At 44.1% G+C, this 24,035-nt stretch overlaps 2 protein-coding genes across 2 annotated transcripts; both read left to right on the top strand.

Annotated features, from left to right (window-relative positions):
- Nucleotides 1-1,033: 1,033 nt before the first annotated feature.
- Nucleotides 1,034-6,719, top strand: cyp27b1 (cytochrome P450, family 27, subfamily B, polypeptide 1; the record flags this gene model as incomplete). Its single annotated transcript, XM_080000815.1, has 9 exons — nucleotides 1,034-1,237; nucleotides 1,545-1,735; nucleotides 2,384-2,574; nucleotides 4,791-4,991; nucleotides 5,080-5,243; nucleotides 5,340-5,506; nucleotides 5,621-5,702; nucleotides 5,880-6,077; nucleotides 6,606-6,719. The coding sequence occupies 9 exons, from the start codon at nucleotides 1,034-1,036 to the stop codon at nucleotides 6,717-6,719; spliced, it is 1,512 nt and encodes a 503-aa protein (XP_079856941.1).
- Nucleotides 6,720-10,277: 3,558 nt separating this feature from the next.
- On the top strand, nucleotides 10,278-17,246 carry mcrs1 (microspherule protein 1). Its single transcript, XM_080001564.1, has 14 exons — nucleotides 10,278-10,421; nucleotides 11,164-11,318; nucleotides 11,454-11,592; nucleotides 11,705-11,869; nucleotides 12,029-12,138; nucleotides 12,255-12,363; nucleotides 14,894-15,032; nucleotides 15,474-15,549; nucleotides 15,686-15,714; nucleotides 15,898-15,990; nucleotides 16,105-16,187; nucleotides 16,282-16,369; nucleotides 16,617-16,744; nucleotides 16,830-17,246. Exons 2-14 carry the CDS (start codon nucleotides 11,164-11,166, stop codon nucleotides 16,914-16,916), a joined length of 1,401 nt encoding a protein of 466 aa, XP_079857690.1. The 5' UTR covers nucleotides 10,278-10,421; the 3' UTR covers nucleotides 16,917-17,246.
- Nucleotides 17,247-24,035: the final 6,789 nt, after the last annotated feature.

The following is a 24,035-nucleotide window of genomic DNA, read 5'->3' as shown; positions in this document are numbered from 1 at the left end:
TATTTTATTATATAATATGAATATATAATATGATATATATTTTACATTGTATTGCATTATATACAAGGTCAAGAAACCCCCCCCAGTCAACCCAACTAAATGAGAATATAGGTCTAAAGAAATGCCACAAGACTTGGAAATGGACATTTGTCTTGTATTGTAAATCAGGCCAATACAAGAAAAAAAAACAAGAAGAAGAAGAATGGTCTCTGATTGGTGTTGCTATTGAGAATACGGAGCCTCTGGAGGTAAACAGGACTTTAGACGTGTAGCCTGCGCTCATTTTGTGCGAGACACTCAATATGTCATATCCACAACTTCATAATCACCGCGTGGCGTGTCATTCTGTAACATCAGGGAGCAAAGTCTGGTAGATGACCATGCACGACTCTTTTAAGGGCAAGATTGGGAGAATGAGTGAATCTTCCACCCAAAAGCTGAAAATAATAACTGAGGTCAGGCAACAGGCAAAAAATAAAAAATGAAAATTGGTTCAATTCATATTGAATGCGACTGATTTACACTTTTTACATTGCACCAAAATAAATGAATTTGCCAAAAGTTCATAATTTTGTGATTCACACTTTGCATTTCTTTGTCAAACTTTATTATTTTAATTTTTTTGTATTGGGGGGGGAATTGAGAATTGGATTAAACTATTTTCTGGGATCCAAATAAATAAATAAATGGGACCGAATGACTTTCATTCAAAGCTCAGAGTCGGAAAATCGGTTTCCCCCCCCCCCCGAGTGACTCGTCGGGAACCGGATCTGAAAAGTGAATCGAACCTTTCACCAGGACACACACTCTCCACGTGCGCGCTTTCTGGGCCGGTCTGACATCGGCTCTCTGATTGGACACACCTTCTGGGGGGCGCGGCTTCGCTGCAGCACACCCTGATTGGCCAAGAATAATACATTTACAGCTTTGGCCCCTGGTTGAGTTATAGGAGCAAGAGGTGCATTATAAATACTGCAGCTGCAGCTGGAAGATGTGTTACTACGATTCCAAGAGTCTGGCTGAGCATCAGTCCATGATCTATGTCAGGAGGATGCTGCAGCACGCCCTGAAAGCATCCTACCCCCTGGTGAAGTGGATGGAGAGGTGGGCTGAGGTGGCATCTGCTGGAAACCTCAAGAAGACCAAATCCCTGCAGGAGATGCCAGGACCCACGCTCCCCAGCTTTGCATGGGACTTGTTTGGCAGGGGGGGTCTGTCCAGACTGCACGAGTTGCAGGTTGGTTGAGGCGTAAGCTTTTATTTGCCCATGAGCTCAGCATGTGCATGATATTAGGTATTTATGAGTTTTTGTATCAATTGTATTTTATTTAACTTTTGTTTTCTCCATAATCAGTACATATTCAACAATGGTACAATGGTGCATCACTTTTGTACAATGCATCAATTTTCCCCTGATATTTTGATGAGAAAATATGCTATGGGAGCTATGGGAACAAAAACAAAAATCATGGTTATCTTGCATGTCCTTTCGCTATGACGGTCACTAATGCACATTACAAGTCTTACCTTTTTCCCTCTTCTAGTTGGAGGGTTTGCGGAAGTACGGGCCAATGTGGAAGGCCAGTTTTGGCCCCATTCTGACCGTGCATGTGGCCGATCCAGCCCTGATCGAGCAGGTCCTGAGGCAGGAGGGCCACCACCCCATGCGCTCGGACCTCTCCTCCTGGAAGGACTACAGGAGGCTCAGGGGGCATCACTATGGGCTCCTAACATCGTGAGTACTCTGCCCCATTTTGCTCTCTTCATCTCAAAGCGCCACTAGACCAACCCCAAAAGTAGTAAATAAAATACAGCTGCAAACTTTTTTTGAAATGTTTAGTTATGCAAAGTGCTTTTGCATAGCGTTAAATTATGCAAAGTGCTCTGACAAAGTTTGAGTGCTGTGGATAAAATTCTCTGCTAAATGACGATATCCCTTGTAAATGTAAGTTTTAGCTACTCATTTTATCTTCTTTGCCGAACCAAGTTTGCACACTCATATGCCCCAACACAGCATTCAATGTGAGCTTCCAGCTTGCTGGCTTGGCTCTTTTCACAGAAACATTATCATTCAATGTTTGGTTGGTGCATATGATGGTGAGCGCCTGTCGTTTTCTTTGCACATGATTTAATACATTCGATCCACTGCCCGCTCAGAGATGTGTGTTTTATTCCCTACTGAGAGTCCTTCTTGGACACACACACACACACACACACACACACACACACACACACACACACACACACACACACACACACACACACATACACACACACACACACACACACACATACACACACAGTCCCTATTTTTGATCTATGGAAAATTACTAAGATACAGTATGTGCTTGTTTCTATTCTGTGTGTCTGTGTGTCTGCTCAGAGAGGGGGAGGAATGGCAGACAGTGAGAAGTCTTCTGGGAAAGCACATGCTGCGTCCGAGGGCGGTCGAAGCCTACGATAACACCCTGAACAACGTGGTCAGTGACCTCATTGTCAAACTCCGGCTTCGCAGGCAGCACAGAGGCCTTGTCACTGACATTGCCAGTGACTTCTATCGCTTCGGCCTTGAGGGTACGATTTCACACTGTCTAAGCAGTGTGGACCAGTGTGTGTGTGTATATATACTGTATATATATAAATATATATATATATACACACACACACACGCACGCACGCACGCAGGCATACACACACACACACACACACACACACACACACACACACACACACACACACACACACACACACACACACACACACACACACACACACACACACCAGTCAGCCACAACATTAAAACCACTGACAGGTGAAGTGCATAACATTGATCATGTTGTTCCAATGGCACCCGACACCTTGAACTCTTTGTCATGTTCCTCAAACCATTCCTGACTGATTTTTGCAGTGTGGCAGGGCACATAATCCTGCTGAAAGAGGCCACTGCCATCAGGGAATACAGTTGCCATGAAGGGGTGTACTTGGTCTGCAACCATGTCAAGGTAGATGGTACCTGTCAAAGTAACATCCACATGAATGCCAGGACCCAAGGACTCCCAGCAGAACACCAGCTTGCCTTCTACCTTTAGTGCATCCTGGTGCCATCTCCTCCCCAGGTAAAAGATGCACAGGCCATCCACATGATGTCGAAGAAAACGTGATTCATCAGACCAGGCCACCTTCTTCCATTGCTCCATGGTCCAGTTCTGACGCTCACGTGTCCATTGTAGGAGCTTTCAGAGGTGAACAGGGGTCAGCATGGACACTCTGACCGCTCTGCAGCTACACAGCTCCATACGCATCAAGCTGTGATGCGCTGTGTGTTCTGACACCTTTCTATCATAGCAGCATTAACCTTTTCACCAGTTTGTGCAACACTAGCTCTTCTGTGGGATCGAATCAGACGGGCTAGACTTCACTTCCCATAAGCATCAATGAGCCTTGGGTGCCCATTACCCTGTCGCCGGTTCACCGGTCGTCCTTCCTTGCACCACTTTTGGTAGGTAGTAACCACTGCGTACCAGGAACACCCCACAAGACCTGTGGTTTTGGAGATGCTCTGACCCAGTCGTCTAGCATCACAATGTGGTCCTTGTCAAAGTGGCTCAGATCCTTACGCTTGACCATTTTTCCTGCACCTAACACATCCACTTCAAGAACTGACTGTTCACTTGCTTAATATATATATATATATAGAGATGTATGTATAATTTATGCATATGTAGTGCATCATAGAATATTTGCTAATCACGCCCAGAAAGGATAAAAACATCACTAAAACCTATGCAACGCTGCTATTAAAAACATGAACAAATGGGGAAAATACAAACAGCATCTTTAAATGAATATTGGATCAATATTCAATTATTTTGATACACAGTAAGTCTATTAATGTATTCATTTCTTTGCAAGCCCCTAAATATTTTATCTCTGTCTCATTATTAAGTGAAGAGTTGTAATGAGTTGGTGTAAAAATCAATGCAAATATGGTTTATGCCTGTTAATTTCTTTGCGTGATAAATTCTTTAGCAGTTACAGCGCTAAAGAGAACATGCATGTTAATCACGTCATTATGGGTGGACATACACAGGACTGGGATCATCTGAAACTTTCATGACCTACATTGATAAATGTGCAACAGAACAGACCCAGGGACGGCAGATAGAGTGAGTAATGACACAAACCTAACAGTCCCGTAGCCTAGAAAAAAAACCAATATACAATACGTTTCCCTTCACCTTCCAGTCAACGAAGATATTTGAATAAAGCTCAAGTGTTCTGGTACCCCCCCTCCTTTATGACCCAGGTGACAATGGGGGCCTGTATCAGTCGGGACCGCCTGTACACTGTCGCCAGCCTTGTGTAAGGGGTGGGGTCTTTTCTTTTCATACGGTACAGATATATTATTTCAGGCCTTTGGAACACTGTTTACCCACTTTAGATAAGGGGCCAGGAATTCATTCCTCACCTAACCCCCCCCTCCCATTCCAGCTGCCGGCATGTGTATTTAAGCTCCTCCCAATATCCTGGGCGCCTGCCCTGATTACACCCATACTTCTCCCATATCCGCTCCGTGTTGGAACTGTGACAGGAAGGCAGTGATTCAGTGACAACCTCCTTGAAACATCGATTTTTGAACCGGATCTCCGCTGTGTGTGGTGTCAGAGACGCCGGCATGTGACCACGCAGACGCACATGGGAACGGCCGTCCCGGGTCAGCGGCCTCCGATTGCGAAAAAACACATCGGTAACCGCTGCGTACACCCCCCCCCCCTCCCTTTTGTCTGCAGGCGTGTCCTCGGTGCTGTTTGAATCCAGGATCGGGTGCCTGGACCCCGTCGTTCCCGCGGACACGGAGCGCTTCATCCGCTCGATCAACACCATGTTCGTCATGACGCTGCTGACGATGGCGATGCCGGATTGGCTGCGCCGGTTGATCCCCAAGCCCTGGAAAACCTTCTGCCAGTGCTGGGATTACATGTTTGATTTTGGTGAGTCGGGGTCCTCCGCGCAGGGCATGTTCATACCGCTGGTCCCCCCCCGTATGGTCGTATTCACCGCTGACCGTCGCACCTCCAGCTAAAGGTCATATTGACCATCGGCTGAGGGAAGAAGCGGAGAAGATGGCGCGCGGCGAGAAGGTGGAGGGGCGGTACCTCACGTACTTCCTGTCGCAGACGGGGCTGCCCATGGAGACGGTCTACAGCAACGTCACGGAGCTTCTCCTGGCGGGAGTGGACACGGTGAGTGACCCTGCTTCTCATCACCCGTCTCCCCCGTCCTCCGCCCCCCTTTTTGTTTCGTGCCCGGAGAGAACCTCGCCCTCCCCTTGTCTTCAGATTTCCAGCACGATGTCGTGGTCGCTGTACGAGCTGTCCCGTCACCCCGGGGTGCAGGCGTCGCTGCGGGACGAGGTGTCCACCGTCCTCGGCGGCCGCAGGATTCCCGAGGCGGCGGATGTCGCCCGCATGCCTCTTTTGAAGGCCACGGTCAAGGAAGTACTCAGGTATAACTGGAGAAAATGTGCCTTATACGTAAAAACATTTAAAATAAATAAGTGTCACTGAAAGACGAGCAATACTTTGCCTACGTACTGACGTTTTGTTTGTTTTCTCCTCAGATTATACCCCGTTATCCCAGCCAATGCCAGGGTGGTTACAGTTGGAGACATTGAGGTTGGCGGCTACGTCATTCCCAAAAATGTGAGAAATCGTTTTTTTGTTCGTGCTTAACCGTAACTCAGCGCTCCTCTCTGTTGCGTCCTCCGTTGTCCATCGTGCAACCAGAAAAAAAAAAGAGTGTGCGATACGGGACAGTGTGTGTCACCACTCATCCGCTACAGTCAAACAGACGGTTAACAGCGTGGTCTTCCCGTCCAGACCCTGGTCACTCTGTGCCATTTTGCGACGTCCCGGGACGCGGCGGTATTCCCCGACCCGGACGAGTTCCGACCGCGGCGCTGGATGAACCGAGAGCAGGGGCACCACCCGTACGCCTCCGTTCCCTTTGGGGTGGGGAAACGCAGCTGCATCGGGCGTCGCATTGCGGAGCTGGAGCTCTATCTGGCGCTGGCCAGGGTGAGGGGGAGGCATTTGTGCTGCTCATCGTTGATTCTTGTCATAATGCTATGAGACCCAAAAGTTAGGAGAGGGACATTCATGTTTCGTTTTTTTATTATTTGAAATGAATTTGTGATATCACTATTTGATATCACTTATATTTTAAATATAAGTAGTAGTTGTAGTAGTTGTAGTAGTAGTACAGTATATACTACTACTACTACAAACTACTGAGTACCACTACTATGATTATGATGATGATGATGATGATGATGATGATGATGATGATGACTATATTATGATATAATAATAATAATAATAATAATAATAATAATAATAATAATTGTTGTAATGAGAATATCAATAATAATAATAATAATAATAATAATAATAATAATAATAATAATAATAATAATAATACATTTGTTTTTCCAAGTTTCCCAAAGCTTTATTTTTTGAGTCAATCTGATGAAGACTTCCGGTCTATACATTTCAGGTTTAATACCATCCTGTGGCATCTCTGTTCTTCCTTCCTGATCGCACCAGATCCTGATGGAGTTCAAGGTGGAGCCAGATCCGGAAGGCGGTGTCGTGAAACCGATGACACGGACACTTCTGGTTCCTGAAAAGGACATAAACCTCCAGTTTATTGACCTATGACCGCGTCCCCCCTCCAGGCATCGAACATGGGAGTGATGAGAGTCTCTCAGCGGGGAGAGAGCGCCGGAGCACGACGGCTTCCGGCTCCTGCAGGAACTGTGTGGCATTCTGAGAGTCACAGCGGAGAGACCTTCATCCCTCCGCACAACAAGGCACAAAGGCGTCCGCGGCTGGAGCCTCCTCGCTCCGGTTTCCTTCGGGAAACAAACGGGGTGAAAAGTATTCGGGGAATGGTGCTACTTTTATTTTCATCGTTGTGTGTGAATATTTGCAGAGAAGCCAAATTAAGTGAACGCAAGATCACCATGTCAGAAAACTTTGGTGCAGGCCGTGAACTCACATGTTGGACTCGATTGATGAAGTACGGGCCTCCGCCCGAGTCACGATGACGGATGGCACCGCATCACCCGGGGAGACCGCCTTTCATGTGCGTCTATCGACGCCATGGTGGCTTTTCCTCGTGTCCGTGGCCCCAATGTACTGTGTTATCATTACGCCTCAACGCCGGATGCTTTCAAATATCTCCTTCAAATGTTAGTGGCGTGTAATGAAATCCTTTTGTGTGTTGTATTATGGACAAACTGTGCCTGTGGTGACATAGGACGGTCAGTGCTTGACGGGTTCCTCCTGAAATCTACCTAGCAACGGCAGCTGTTGAAATCCTTCCCATTTATAGAAATGTCACAGTTCAAAATTGTCGCTCACTGCTCTCTCAGTCTGTAAAGGTTGATAGATATTTATATCTCCCTTTGATTTTTCTTGAACTTCCAAAACCAATGTATATAAAATAATTGTACTGTTTTGTAAACTGCGTGAAAACTCAGTATCTGAATTTTCTACACCACGCTCCAAATTATTATGCAAATTGGATTTAAGTGTCATAAACATTACATTTTTTGTTTTTCAATTCAACTCATGGATGGTATTGTGTCTCAGGGCTCTTTGGATCCCTGGAATCAATCTCAGACACCTGTGATAATTAGTTTGCCAGGTGAGCCCAATTAAAGGAAAACTACTTAAGAAGGACGTTCCACATTATTAAGCAGCCACAGGTTTCAAGCAATATGGGAAAGAAAAAAGATCTCTGCTGCCAAAAAGCCTCAAATGGTGCAATGCCTTGGATGAGGTATGAAAACATTAGATATTTCACTCAAACGTAAGCGTGATCATCGTACTTTGAAGAGATTTGTGGCTGATTCAGAGCACAGACGGTTGGTGCAGATAAAGGCAGAATGAGGAAGGTTTCTGCCAGACAAATTCATGGGATGAAGAGAGCAGCTGCTAAAATGCCGTTACAAAGCAGCAAACAGGTATTTGAAGCTGCTGGTGCCTCTGGAGTCCCACCAACCTCAAGGTGTAGGATCCTCCAGAGGCTTGCAGTTGTGCATAAAGCTACTATTGGGCCACCCCTAAGCAATGCTCACAAGCAGAAACGGTTGCAGGGGGCCCATAAATACATGAAGACTCATTTCCAAACAGTGTTGTTGACTGATGAGTGCGGTGCAACCCTGAATGGTCCAGATGGATGGAGTAGTGGATGGTTGGTGGATGGCCACCATGTCCCAACAAGGCTGCCACGTCAGCAAGGATGTGGCAAAGTCATGTTTTGGGCCGGAATCATGGGGAGAGAGCTGGTGGGTCCCTGAAGGTGTGAAAAGATAGAGTTCTTGACTGACCATTTTCTTCCATGGTAACAAAAGAAGAACCGGGCCTTCCGTAGCAAAATCATCCTCATGCCTGACAATGCACCATCTCATGCTGCAAAGAATACCTCTGTGTCATTGGCTGCTATGGGCATAAGGAGAGAAACTCATGGTGTGGCCCCATCCTCCCCTGACCTCAACTTCATTGAGAACCTTTGGAGCATCCTCAAGCAGAAGATCTACGAGGGTGGAGGCAGTTTGCATCAAAACAGCAGCTCTGGGAGGCTGTTCTGACATCCTGCAAAGAAATTCAAGCAGAAACTCTCCAAAAACTCACAAGTTCAATGGATGGAAGAATAGTGAAGGTGATATCAAAGAAGGCTTCTATGTTAACATGCAACTTGGCCTGTTAAGATGTTTTTGATTGAAATAGCTTTTGATTACAGTAAATATGACCTCCTTATGCTGCATATTCAAATGACCATTTTCAGTTCTTTACAACCTATCAAATGTTTTGAAACTCTGTCGTGCATAATCACTTGGAACAGTGCATTTTGAGTTTTTTATTTTTGAAAAAAATACTGTTATCATTGGGAGGTTTGTTCAATAACATTGGAATTATACCCTAACGGTTGATGACTTGAAAATTATACTGACTGTCATTTGCATCGACAATTTAGGAAAATCAGAGAAAAATATCAGTTACATAATAATTTGGAACGCGGTGTATTTATTCATAAGGAACAATCTTTGTAGCTGTGCATGTGTCGTTTATTAGTATTGTTATCAATAGTTGTTTGGAATGCGTGTAGCAGACGCTCGCCCCATTGAAAGCAACTTTTTTTTTTTACTCTCTTTTTTTTTTTCTGGATCACAGAATTTGGATTCCTCTCCCATTCTCTTTGAGCAGCGTGGGCCTAGATTCTGTCTTCCAGGTGTTCCGTGCGTGAGCAATAAACTAATATTTAGACACGTAGGCGCTTGCTTCTGAGAAGCTGGGTGCTGGGTACGGCGGCGGCTGTGGGACGTGACCACCCGGACGTTGTGTTGCCGTGCGCTGCTCTGGTCGATCATTTGCCACGAGAAACCACTTCCAGTGCACGTCCCGATCTATGACGAGTTATGATCCGTTTACACTGGAAAATACGTCAATACACCCCGAATATGAAGCTCGGGCCCAGGCACGGCCCTATTCCCACCGCGTTGGTTGATCTTTTTTACTTCTTTGTCGTATGATTCTATTGTCTCCGGCTTTGAGATTATTATTTTTTAAGACATAAGTGAAAATGGAAATTATTATTGTGGTGTGTGTGTGTGTGTGTGTGTGTGTGTGGTTGACACTCACTATTGCAACAACACTTTGTGAATAGCAGATACACCGCTGTCAAGTTGTATGCTTTAAAAATAAAAAGAAAGGAAAGAAACAGACATGTATATGCCTTACGGACAAAAGGGGAAACAGGGAGCTGATTAGAGTTCTAACAGGGGGGAGACCTCACAGAAATGAACATTTAAAAACACATTGCTGATAGGGAAGCACCCAGCACCCAGCTTTTGTGTTTGTGTCAAGCGATCAAGGAAGAGGAATATTTTTATGCAGTGAAATCCAGATGCAACTGAAAGAGGAAGGAAGGAAAGAAATAAACAATTCACAACAAGGTAATAAGAATATAAAATAGAATATACTGCATAAACAGTTAATATGTGTATGTACACAGGGCACTAAGAGACTTAACTTTTTAAATTATTTATCTATGTATTTGCTTTTTTCCAACTATATATATATATATATTTTTTTTTTCTTAATTTAGTTTAACTTTTGAGGCCACTAGAGGGCGCTGGTGTGACGATGTGGAAACCGAGCGCCTGAAGCAGAAGAAGAGCGTACGAAAGAAACAATATGGCGGCTGTTAGCATTAGCGGTTCTTAGGGATAGCGCTAGCCACAAAAGCTCAACGATTAAACTCAAACGACTGTGTTAAGACGTCCCGAAGTCATCCACCCGGCGAATCCATTAAATGCAACAACTCGTTTGTTGGGAAATAACAGAGCAAAAAGGGTGAGTCGTGTGGCGGTGATGTGCGTGAAACGATGCTATTGTACGCTATCGAGCTAACGCTAGCACATCGACGTCTATCCAAGCTTATCATCAAGTATGACAATATGTCATCGTAATAGGGAAGCCGTTGTAGAATATAACTTTTTTTGGTGTTTTGTTATGCATTCTCTGTGTTTTGCACCTTAGTTTTCACAACCTATTCATTAAACGTTGGTTTTAAACCCTGGTAAACAAAGGTAAATTTCCCGTGTAAACAACAGGATAAGGAGCTCCTCTCAGTGAGTCCCCGTTGAATCGTGAACGTTTATTTGGTGGAGTGTTGCAATTAAAGCTGCTGCAGTTTACCAAAGACCACGACGTGATGCACAACAACACTATATATGTCATGTTATTATAACCACTTTGCTTTCCACCCTGGTACACACAGCATAATATGTATTAATGTATGAAAACTTGAGGGGATTCCTATTTCTGTGTGTGAATTGTTGCTACAGATGCATTATTTATCTTTTAGGTTTATCGTTTATTGCCTTTTTGTTTTGGGGTTTATTTTATTAAATTGTCTGGATGGCAGCAGGGAGTTTAAGGCAGTGGGAGATGTGAAAAATTAGGACACAGATCGTGGGGCAGAAAAAACCCCCAAAATTAAACAGACAAGCATGTATTTGTCCCGTGCAGTGACATTGAGGTTGAAACAAGCCATGACCTTGTATTAAGCTGTGTGGTTGCTGTGAATGGACAGATGCAGACAGGTGCACCAGTGGGCGGGGCGCCTATGGCGGTAGCTGGTGCACACAGTCGGTCAGAGGACGAGGAGTCCTTGGGAATAAAAGATGTGAAGAGAACAGCAACGCAAGCTTTCGGTGGTGGGATCCCTAAACGGAGGAGTTCTTCCAGGTGCGATTGCTGCTCTTTTATTGGTGTACGGTAAATGTTGTATTTGAATAATACTTTGTGTCACATAATTGAAGACAGACTGTTCTGATCAACCGATCGTCTTTGTTTATGTAAACAACATAATTGTGCCCACAGGTCAATTAAGAGGAAGAAGTTTGACGACGAGCTGGTGGAAAGCAGCCTTGTGAAGTCGTCCAGCAGAGTCAAAGGCCCGCCTGTCATAGAGCCCATCCGTTGTTCTGGGAGTGAGCCTTCATCCAATGAGAAAAAAAAGGTACGTGCAACCACATAAACACAATGTTCTTTTCGAACTAAAGCGTATTGGTTGACATGCAGCACTCATGGTTTCAATGCGTTATTCACCTGCTTCCACGTCTCTTGGCCAGGTAACAAAATCTAGCGCTTCTTTAACACCGCCGCTCTCTATGCTGGTGACCCCTCCACCAATCGCCAAAAGAGTAAAGAAAAGCAAGCAGCCTCTACAGATCACAAAGGACCTGGGCCGGTGGAAACCCACCGATGATCTTCTGCTTATTAATGCTGTGCTGCAGGTGAGACTGTAAGAATAAATGTCTAGAGAGCTTGGTGAACACTTTTTATTAATGGACTATAATAAAAGGATCTTTGTGTGTGTGTGTGTGTGTGTGTGTGTGTGTGTGTGTGTGTCTGTCTTGTTTATGTTTGTTTGTCTTGTTTATGTTTGTCTCTAGACCACAGACCTAACCTCAGTTCACTTGGGGGTAAAGTTCAGCTGTCGTTTCACCTTTCGAGAGATTAAGGAGCGGTGGTATTCCCTTCTCTATGATCCGGTCATCTCAAAGTGAGAACCTCACGGCAACACCACCACTCTACTGTATTTGAGTTGCATTTTCCTCACCACATCTCCACCAGGACCTTTTTTTTTTTTAAGCTCCTTCTTTGTGTTTTGTGTTTCAGGTTGGCGTGGCAGGCCATGCGTCAGCTCCATCCAGAGGCCATCGCTGCCATACAGAGTAAAGCTCTCTTCAGTCAGGCCGAGGAAGCGCTGCTCGCAAAAATTGGTTCAGTAAGTGATCTGAAGATTGATTGCTCTATTGATGCTTCTTGGCTGAATAATACTGTTATAAAAAGAATACTTAAAAGACTAAACTAACTAAAAAGAATCTTCTAAATAATTCCTTGTAATGCTTGATATCAAAGCTCAAAGAAAAAATATTGTCCAGTTTGAAATAAGAGTTTCCCAAGTAAACTTTATTAACGCATTTATTTCAGACGCCTTTTATCCTAAACCTCTACCTGTTTAAATAATATACCGTATCTGGAGCTGATCAGGGCTGAATGTAAATATGAGACGGCAACAAGAGGTGTGTATGATACATTTTCCTCACAATGATATAAATAATAGGTCTTAAATTACAAGCTTGTGTGTTGGGTGACAAAAACAGGGATGATAGATATATATATATATATATATATATATATATATATATATATATATATATATATATATATATATATATATATATATATATATATACACACACACACACACACACACACACACACACACACACGCTACTCACAAAAAGTTAGGGATATTCGGCTTTCGGGTGAAATTGATGGAAAATATAAAAAGTTCACGCTAGAGTTATATTATATCATGAAAGTAGGGCATTTAAGTAGAAGCATGCAGTGGTGATTTCCTCATCTCAAACAATTGATTGAAACAAAAGCCAACAACAGTGGTGGGTTTACCACAACAAAAAATATCAATGTCTCAATAACTTGTCATGTGCCCTTGAGCATCAATTACAGCTTGACAACGACGTCTCATGCTGTTCACAAGTCGACTTATTGTCTGCTGAGGCCTGGCACCCCACTCTTCTTGAAGGGCGGCCCTCAGGTCATTGAGGTTCTGGGGTACAGAGTTACGAGCCTCTACACGGCAACTCAGCTGATCCCATAGTTTTTCTATGGGATTCAGGTCTGGAGAAAGTGCAGGCCACTCCATTTGAGGTGCCCCAGTCTCCAGCAGCCGTTCCCTAATGATGCCACCTCCATGAGCTGGAGCATTGTCCTCCATGAAGATGAAATGAGGCCTGTGTTGTTCATGCAGGGGCACAATGACTGGATGAATGATGTTATTCAGGTAGTATGTGCTTGTCACTGTACCATTCACAAAGTGTAGGGCAGTTCTGTATTGACTAGACACACCTGCCCACACTGTAACACCACCACCACCACCAAAGGCTCATCTGGTGACAACAGTGGCTGATGCATAGCTCTCTCCTTGACGTCTCCGACATCGTTGGCGGTCATCATTTCTGCTCAACGTGAATCGACTTTCATCAGAGAACAGCACTGAGGCCACTGGTCCCTCGTCCAGCGTAAATGCTCCCTGGCCGTGCAAGACGATGATGCCTGTGCCTGGTGGTGTGGTCAGGTTCCCTTGCAGGTCGTCTAGCACGCAGACCACGCTGATGGAAACGGTTTTGAATGGTCTGACGTGACACTTGGTGCCTCTCACCTCCCTTAAATGTGCCTGGAGTTGAGTGGCATCATCATCCGGTTCCGCAGGGCACTGTTCACAATGAAGCGCTCATCAGTGTGGGATGTGGCCAAAGGACGTCCACTTCTATGCCTTTCTGTGACTCTTCCAGTCTCTGTATCTCTGTTGCAACCTGCTGATGACACTCTGTGACACTCTAAGCTCAGTGGCCACTTCCCTCTGAGAACATCCTGTTTGAAGCCTCACAACAGCGAGCTAATGTTGATCAGTTGTTAGGTGTCGTCTTGGTCTCATGATGTCAACATGTGAACAGCTTGATGAAGAGGACTGTTTAAATACCAATTCTAATTGAACCAAGAAATGTATTGGTCGATTCATGGATAAACACCTGTTGTGAATTTTGCCGTTCAGCTCTTTATCAGAGAACAGCAAGTTGTGCAAAAAGTACTGAAACATTGAACAGTTGGACATGTGCATTCAAAAGTTTAGAGAAGGTCAAATTAAGTTCACCTGTAAAGGTTATAGTGCATTCTAGGTTCATCCTGAAATTTCACCCGAAAGAGGTGTGTGTGTGTGTGTGTGTGTGTGTGTGTGTGTGTGTGTGTGTGTGTGTGTGTGTGTGTGTGTGTGTGTGTGTGTGTGTGTGTGTGTGTGTGTGTGTGTGTGTGTGTGTGTGTGTGTGTGTGTGTGTGTGTGTGTGTGAACAAACACACACTGGCACTTATGTATCATCCACATAGTATTATTATTATTTATTTTTTATCATTATCTTCTTTAAACTGCCGGTCTGCCGCAACTCTCACCCATTTTAAATGAAGACTGGCTGCCTTTTCCTAAAACAAACATTCATTTATTTTACTGCGCCGTCACTTTTACTTGATTTCAGTCATTCTATTTTTTAAGTTTATAATGTGTTCTTCCCTTTACAATGTGTTTCTTTTGCACTTTGTAAATATTTTGAATTGCCTTGTTGTTGAAACATGCTTTACAAATAAACTTGCCTTGCCTAAACAAACGTATGACGTACAGCCTGTTGTGTAATGCATGTCTGCATTGCTAAGGAGTTTCTTTCTTTCCCCTTGAACAGACCACTCAGCCCAAACTGGAGGTGTTCCAGGACCTTCTGAGCAAATATCCCAGCGTGTTCCACCCGTCTCGTACCGCGAAGAGCCTGCTGGTTCACTGGCAGCTGCTCAAACAGTACTATCTCCTGGATGATCAGAGTGGTACGCTCGTCTTCTGTACAAGCATTTTCATGGGGATTTTAGAAATGTCAATACTAACAGCAATGCCTTGACTGAAATGCTGTTTGTCCTAACAGTTTTACAATGCAAATGTTTTAAACTAAGAATCTTGAGCCGAAGGTCGAGTACAGTACTGTAACAAAATGAAATCAGCCTCCGCTTAATATGGTATTGAAATTGGACATTGACTGTCATAGAATTAACAGCAAACAAAATTCCATACAATAAAAGTGATGAATTTCCGTAACCAGCACATTAATACATATTAATATGCTTATTTTTTATTAATGTGACCAACTCAGGCTTTCTTATCGTAATATAAATCCAGTGTTTTATAAGCTTGAAATGGGTAATAACATTTTCTAGGCTTATAATAGAAATAACATATTTTTAAAAGTCATGGATACTGATTTTGTGTTGCAGTCCAGCCTCTACCGAAGGGAGACCAGGTCCTTAACTTCTCTGATGCCGAGCAGATGGTTGATGAAGCAAAGTTAAAGTAAGAGCGTAAAAATAGTTGCCTTCCAACCACTGGTAGTATTTATCTTCGTATCTTTTGCAAATCGGAAACCCCATTTTCATGTGCAATAACATCTTAACATCTGTCTTTTTACCGCCGCCTGCGTTTTCCCCAGGGATAACAGGGATGAGGTGTTGGAGCATGGTAAGCAGTACTGTAAACAATCAAATTTGAACTACACATGGTGCTCATTCATGTAATATTTACTAGAAATTGTTTAGGCTAACACTGTTCTAACCATGCTGGTATTTTACTCAAGTATTTGAAAAAGATTCCTTTTTTATGAGTCGGTTTATAAATTCATCCTTCTTATCTTCTATTTCTCAGAGCTGATGATTTCGGATCGACACCAGAAAAGGGAAATTAAACAGTTGGAACAGGAGTTGCCTCGTTGGCAGGTTCTAGTGGACAGCATAACTGGTATGTACACAGACACGCAAGCTGATGTGTTTTTTGTTTTTTTTTGTTAGTTTGATTTTCGTGAAAGTCAGTCAATCGTTACCTGTTTGCTTTGTGTGTGCCTGTCTTTCTCAGGAATGAACTTACCAGACTTTGACAACCAAACACTCGCGGCACTTAGAGGCCGAATGGTACGCTACCTCATGCGATCACGAGAGGTAAAGTCTTCTTACTTACTTACTGAATGGGCATGCAGATGTTATATACAAATATATTCAAATGCAAGCCTTGTTTGTGTGTGTTTCTTTTAAGATTACCTTGGGCAGAGCAACCAAGGACAAACAGATAGATGTTGACTTGTCACTAGAAGGGCCTGCCTGGAAGATATCACGAAAACAAGGTGATTTCCGACAGAAGATAAGCTCAACTCATAAAGAGGAGAAGCCAAAACTCATTTGATCAATGATTCTTTCAGTTGATTTCTGCTTTTCATATGAATGGATGTAACTAGTTTGACTACTCCAGTATTCCTTTGCAAAGTTATTTTTTCACCGCACTCATCATGCCCAACCAAATAACGTCATGTTAGACATCCATCAGAAAATGATCAAAGTTGAGGGTCTATTTGAAAACTTCAATTTTTGCAGGAATTATTAAGCTGAAAAACAACGGAGACTTCTTCATCGCCAATGAGGGGAGACGGCCTATCTACATAGACGGCAGGCCGGTTTTGTCTGGCAACAAGTGGAAACTAAACAACAACTCTGTGGTAGAGGTGCGTTACGGGAGGGTTAGATTAAAGATAATGAGAACTGGTTATTCTGAGAGGCTTGTCTTGAACCATATAATTGTCATTTCAGATCGCGGGTCTTCGCTTTGTGTTCCTCATCAACCAAGAACTAATCTCACTTATTAAAGCGGAAGCAGCCAAGATGGTTCAGCAGTGAACATTTACCGTCCCGCAGAACAGACAAAACACACAGGGGTGGATGTGTCCAGACGTCCTCTCCATGTAGGAACTCTCACTAACCGTCGACCTCCTGAGATACAACAGTGGCACCAAGAACTTGAATGACAACGAGCATGTTATGGACATAGAAAGAGCATTTTTATGTCCCGGCACAAGGTTTCGGCATGTTCTGCCAAATATTGGGATTTTGTACACTTTCCTTTCAAGAAACATTATCCAACACTTGCCTTTTTTTTCATGATATCAAATTGTATTTAAATTCTGTGCTTTTTCTAAAATTTGAAAATATGTGCGAATAAATTCGTGCAATGCATTAAAATCATGCAGATTCAGTTAATATTCACATCAACCATTAGAATGTGTGTGGGGGGGGGGGATGTCATCTCACGGTGGCAGAATTGTTGGTGCCAGACAGGCGGGTTTGAGAATTTCCGTAACTGCTGATCTCCCAGGATTTTCACAAACAACAGTCTCTAGAGTCCAGGGAGAGGCATTTCTGCGAGTGGAAACGCTTTATTGATGTGAGTGGTCAACAGAGAATGGTCAGACCGGTTGGAGCTGACAGAAAGGTTACGGTGACTGATAACCACTCTGCACAATCAGAACGCACCACACGTGGAACCTTGAGGCGCGTGGGCTACAACAGCAGAAAGACCACGTCGGGTTCCACTTCTGTCAGCAACCAACAGAAAGCTGAGGCAGCAGTGGGCACAGGGTCACCAAAACTGGACAAAAAGTAGCCTGCTCTGGTGAATCTGGATTTCTGCTGAGGCACACAGATGGTAGGGCAAGAATTTGGTGTCAACAGCATGAATCCATGCACCCAACCTGCCCTGTCATCATTCCAGCCCGGTGGCGGAGGGGTAATGGTGTGGGGAATTTTTTCTTGGCACACTTTTAATACCAATCAATCATCGCTTGAATGCTACAGCCTTTTTGAGTACTGTTGCTGACCATGTGCATCCCTTCATGGCCACTATTTCCCAGCCATCTTCTGATGGCTACTTCCAGAATGGTGATGCATCATGTCACGAAGCAAAAATCGTCTCAAACTGGTTTCATGAACATGACGATGAGCTCAATGTTCTTCAGTTTCCTTCCCAGTCACCAAATCTGAACTCAATAGAACACCTCTGGGATGTGATAGAACAGGAGATTTGCAGCATTTATGTGCAGCTCACAAATCTGTATAAATTAGGTAATGCAATCATGTCAACATGGGCCAGAATCTCAAAGGAATGTTTGTTTCAAAGGAATGTCCAACATCTTGTGGAATCCACGGCAAGAAGGATTCAGGCTGTTTTGAGAGCAAAGGGAGGCCCTACCAGTAGTAGTAAAGTGTTCCTGATGAAGTGCAAATGAGTGTTTATCCGCAGATATTCTGAGATTGTAAATGTGCATAATGACGATCATGTATTATGGTATTTATCTACGTGTATGTTGCTTATGTACATTTCACTGCATATATGTACGACCGTATGTGTATGTATGTGACTAATCTCTTGAACTTGAATTTGTAATCCTGAGATTGTGCAAGTGGTTCCATTGCTAATGGAGTTGGCTTTCAGGAGATCTAAGTATTTTCTTCTTACACACTTACATCTTTCTTCTTATGGATGTGAAATTAATATCAAGTCATATTTTCTGTTACAAGTTTTAAATATTTTTTTAGAGGATGAAGACTGGATGAGTTTTAGATTATTGACAGATTCCCTGAATCCTGGCCTGCTTCTCTATGTGTGTGGATTGAGGTGGACAGTATATTACTGCACAAACGGGGCCTGGCAAAGTTCAGTGTTTGACAAACTGGATTCATCTGGAACAATTGAGAATCTTTGACTTTATATTTAAGAGAGAGAACAGCTGAATCTCTGGCTGTGTATGATATGCGAGCATGCTAGCAGGCCTTGGGGCCCCCGACCCGTCCTGTGGAGGAAGACCAAGCAGGGGGCACTGGAGAGCGGCGCGTTGAACAGGTGCACAAGGGTTCCATCCAGAGTCGGTGTATCTGGCTGGAACCCTGACTAATGATATCCCCCGGCAAGAATCCGAGCTACTTAAACATGACTTTCTTTCTGATCTTTTAAACATTGTTAAGATCAGTGGGAAAGATATTTTTATATCTGGTCCAACCCTCGCACTGCGTCGCGGCATGGGGCGTTTCAGTACACTACTTAGCCTCAACACTCCAGATTCAATGTGAGGCACAAAACTTTAGTTTTATTGACAATTTTTAATTTTTTTAAAATTTTTCAACATTTTGCACGGCATCCTCATTAGCTCACATTCATGACTGTTTGCACACGACTCCACATGTCACTCCACTTCCAGTTTTAGCTCAAGCCGCCCTCTATTTCTGCAACACCCTGATGCTATCTCCTGAAATAGCTCCCACCGGCGGCCATTTGTCAAAGTCATTAATAGGCTTTCCCATTACCAAGCCCCCAGTTCTCCCTGAATGTTACCTGCTGCAATCCACTCTTCTAACTTGGATTTTTTAAATTACTCATCAGAAACAATGACCCACTTTGCGCTGTCCATCAATACCATCATTACTTATCGCAGTAATGAGACTGGCTCGCTGTCCAGACCAATTGTATCAAATCTAGATAATCAAATCGCAGGGCCATTGAAAAAAAGGACCCATTTCCGGGCTAACTTTCTGTACTAGACAATTCAATTTTCCACTTTTTAATGTGAGATCACTACACCCAAAGACACATTTGGTTAATGACCTGATTGTTGATCCTGGACTTGACTTTATATTTTTAACTGAAACATGGCTTGGATGCGATGGGGGGGGGGGGGGGGGGGGGGGGGTCGTTCTTATTGAGGCTTCCCCTCCAAGTTATAACTCTTCCCAGGCCACAAGGCAAAACAGGAGAGGAGGTGGGTTGGCAAGTATCCGTGTGGATCACCTAAACTGTAAAAAAATTAATCTTGGTAATTTCTCTTCATTTGAACACCTTGGCCTGTGCTTAAAACGCCCATCCTCCATCCTTATTGTTGTAATATATCGTCCACCGAAGCAGTGTGCAGCTTTTCTCCCAGAAATTGCAAATCTATTGTCTGTCATTCCAAGTGACATGGCTCTTCTCGTTGGCGATTTCAACATACACGTAGATGATATCTCAGACTGTGAGGTTGTTCATTTATTTTGGTTAATTTGTTTGTTGCAAATCTGCTGGCTTACCCCACTAATTACTCCTCTTGAATCCCAGTCAGGAGGTCACACAGCAGGCTTAAGAGGTGTGGTGGTGCCTCGGATGTGCAAGTGTGCAATGGTGTGTTTTTGTCGAACTAGTTATGGGAGAAACCATAGTGGGTGCAACATTTTTGGCGTAGTAGGCAGGATCTAGCTAAGCAGCAATGTTTTCTTTCGGGGAAGTGGATGACAGTTTTGAGTTGTTTTTTTTGTTCGTTGTTTTTGATAATGTGAGACGGCAAGAGCAGCGGTGAGCCAGGACCACGTGGCTGAGGGGATCCAGGGACATAATTGTGTTCCCAGGTCTTGGAGGAGACTCAGAGGGAAACAATGGAGTAACTCATACAGGAACTGGAGTAGCAGCTGCAGAGACTATACTGCAGTCTTCTACCTGGACCTCCCAGCAGTGCCATTGACAGTGTTGAGTTAAATGCTGCTGAAACTGAGGGGGGAACATTGGTGGTTTACATCCAGCAGAGTGAGAAGGTACATTATCTGTTAATCTGGGAGAATGGATTGAACTGACTGAGAACCATATACAGCTGAAACCTGCTGAAAAAAAAAAAAGTAAATTGTGTCTATAACCATTTAGAAGGAGCAGCCCGCATAGAGGTTAAATATATGCCCAAACAGGAGCGGGAGACTGTTAATAGTATATTTACAACTTTGAGAGAAGTTAAGGATGTTCACACTCATTAATTTCCCGCATTTTTTTTAAACCGTAAACTGCATATGATAGGGTGCTGAGAGAGGAAGTGTGGTATTGCATGAGGAAGTCGGGGTTGGCAGGATATGTACAGTGGGGCAAAAACGTATTTAGTCAGGCACCAATTGTGCAAGTTCTCCCACTTAAAAAGATGAGAGAGGCCTGTAATTTTCATCATAGGTACACTTCGACTATGAGAGACAGAATGGGGGGAAAGAATCCAGGAAATCACATTGTAGGATTTTTAATGAATTAATTGGTAAATTCCTCGGTAAAATAAGTATTTGGTCACCTACAAACAAGCAAGATTTCTGACTTTCACAGACCTGCAACTTTTTCTTTAAGAGGCTCCTCTGTCCTCCACTCTGTTTGAACTCGTTATCAGTATAAAAGACACCTGTCCAAAACCTCAAACAGTCACACTCCAAACTCCACTATGGCCAAGACCAAAGAGCTGTCAAAGGACACCAGAAACAAAATTGTAGACCTGCACCAGGCTGGGAAGACTGAATCTGCAATAGCTAAGCAGCTTGTTGTGAAGAAATCAACTGTGGGAGCAATTATTAGAAAATGGAAGACATACAAGACCACTGATAATCTCCCTCGATCTGGGGCTCCAAGCAAGATCTCACCCCGTGGGGTCAAAATGATCACAAGAGCGGTGAGCAAACAACCCAGAACCACACGGGGGGACCTAGTGAATGACCTGCAGAGAGCTGGGACCAAAGTAACAAAGGCTACCATCAGTAACACACTACGCCGCCAGGGACTCAAATCCTGCAGTGCCAGACGTGTCCCCCTGCTTAAGCCAGTACATGTCCAGGTCCATCTGAAGTTTGCTAGAGAGCATTTGGATGATCCAGAAGAGGATTGGGAGAATGTCATATGGTCAGATGAAACCAAAATAGAACTTTTTGGTAAAAACTCAACTTATCGTGTTTGGAGGAGAAAGAAAGCTGAGTTGCATCCAAAGAACACCATACCTACTGTGAAGCATGGGGGTGGAAACATCATGCTTTGGGGCTGTTTTTCTGCAAAGGGACCAGGACGACTGATCCGTGTAAAGGAAAGAATGAATGGGGCCATGTATCGTGAGATTTTGAGTGAAAACCTCCTTCCATCAGCAAGGGCATTGAAGATGAAACATGGCTGGGTCTTTCAGCATGACAATGATCCCAAACACACCGTCCGGGCAACGAAGGAGTGGCTTCGTAAGAAACATTTCAAGGTCCTGGAGTGGCCTAGCCAGTCTCCAGATCTCAACCCCATAGAAAATCTTTGGAGGGAGTTGAAAGTCCGTGTAGCCCAGCGACAGCCCCAAAACATCACTGCTCTAGCGGAGATCTGCATGGAGACATGGGCAAAAATACCAGCAACAGTGTGTGAAAACCTTGTGAAGACTTACAGAAAACGTTTGACCTCTGTCATTGCAAACAAAGGGTATATAACAAAGTATTGAGATGAACTTTTGTTATTGACCAAATACTTATTTTCCACCATAATTTGCAAATAAATTCTTTAAAATTCAGACAATGTGATTTTCTGGATTTTTTTTCTCTTTTTGTCTCTCATAGTTGAGGTGAACCTATGATGAAAATAACAGGCCTCTCTCATCTTTTTAAGTGGGAGAACTTGCACAATTGGTGGCTGACTAAATACTTTTTTGCCCCACTGTATGAGGGCAGTCAGACAGTAGTAAGGTGTGCAGTAGGCGTGATGAAGGCATTCAAAGTGGAGGTGGGTTTGCATCAAGGATCAGCTCTGAGCCCTTTCTTGTTTGCAATGGTGATGGACAGGTTAACAGATGAAGTCAGGCAGGAGTCTCTCTGGACTATGATGTTGGCGGATGACATCGTGATCTGTAGCGAGAGTAGGGAGCAGGTTGAGGAGAGCCTGGAGAAGTGGAGGCAGCATTAGAGAGAAGAGGAATGAAAGTCAGCAGGAGTAAGACACAATACATGTGCCTGATGGGAGGGAGGGCAGCAAAAAGCTGAGAATGCAGGGAGTGGAGGTGGAAGGAGGAGAAGGAGAAGGCGGATGAGTTCAAGCACTTGGGGTCAACCATCCAAAGCAGCGGAGAGTGTGGGAGAGAGGTGAAGAAGAGAGTACAGGCAGGGTGGAGTGGGTGGAGAAGAGTGTCCGGAGTGATCTGTGACAGAAGGGTTCCAGCAAGAGTGAAGGGGAAGGTGTACAGGACGGTAGTGAGACCAGCCATGTTGTACGGTTTAGAGGCGGTGCCACTGACAAAAAGGCAGGTGGCTGAACTGGAGGTGGCAGAGTTGAGGACGTTGAGATTTTCATGGGGAGTGACAAGGATGGAGAGGATTAAGAATGAGTACATTAGAGCGACAGCTCAGGTTGAACAGTTTGGTGGAAAAGTGAGAGAGGCCAGATTGAGATGGTTTGGACACGCGTGTAGGAGAGATGAGGGTTACATTGGGAGAAGGATGCTGAGGATGGAGCTGCCAGGCAAGAGGAAGCAAAAGAGAAGCTTTATGGATGTGCTGAGGGAAGACATGCAGGCGGTTGGTGTCAGGGACCCGAGTTTGAGTATGAGTTTGAGAGACAAAGTTTGTTCAAACCCTCAGTGGACAATTTGTGATGTACGTAGGGAAGCGGTTCAATGGACAACACAGTGTGAAGTAATTTAAGCGAAAGGATAACCACTCCTCACTTTTCTCCAACAAATTCCAGGCACAAGCATCTTGTGAGTCAGTTGACAATAAATCTAGCTATTCTGAACAGAGGCAGTTAGACTTGCTAATGAAAGCGCTGCAACCCTCAAAACAGGATTCTGAGGCCCAACCTCCACCTAGAGCTAAAAGAAATCCTGACGGTAAGCCTAGATATTTTCGGTGTGGTCAGAGGGGCCATATAGAACGTTACTGTACTGCAGTCCTCCCTAAAACAACCCTGTCTGAAAGAGGAGCAGCCCTAGTTGAAAAGCAAGAGTCTGTTAGCGAGCAAAGTCACACACATCTAGAGACAAAGCTCGATTCAGAACTAAATCCATCTGTTATGTTTGCACTGGTGAGCGAGTGTCCAGTAGTATAAGTTCAGTTGGTTTGAGCAGCCACACCTGTCCTGGGTCTAGGTAATTGGGGCCCAGGATAAGTGTGGCTGCACACCTGTTGCTCGTTGATCAGTCTCACGAGCAACAGGTAAAACCCCCATCCCCACACACA

This window comes from Zeus faber (genome assembly GCF_960531495.2).
Source record: "Zeus faber genome assembly, chromosome: 5".
NCBI classification, from domain to species: domain Eukaryota; kingdom Metazoa; phylum Chordata; class Actinopteri; order Zeiformes; family Zeidae; genus Zeus; species Zeus faber.
The sequence above is the reverse complement of the archived record's forward strand: the minus strand, read 5'-3'. Positions and strand labels throughout refer to the sequence as shown.

What these genes read in the sequence shown, in the direction of transcription:
- mcrs1 (XM_080001564.1), top strand. Translation starts at nt 11,164, where the DNA reads ATGCAGACAGGTGCACCAGTGGGCGGGGCGCCTATGGCGGTAGCTGGT. An exon ending in TTATTAATGCTGTGCTGCAG is followed by an intron (nt 11,870 to 12,028) that starts GTGAGACTGTAA and finishes GTTTGTCTCTAG; the next exon opens with ACCACAGACCTAACCTCAGT. An exon ending in TATGATCCGGTCATCTCAAA is followed by an intron (nt 12,139 to 12,254) that starts GTGAGAACCTCA and finishes TTTGTGTTTCAG; the next exon opens with GTTGGCGTGGCAGGCCATGC.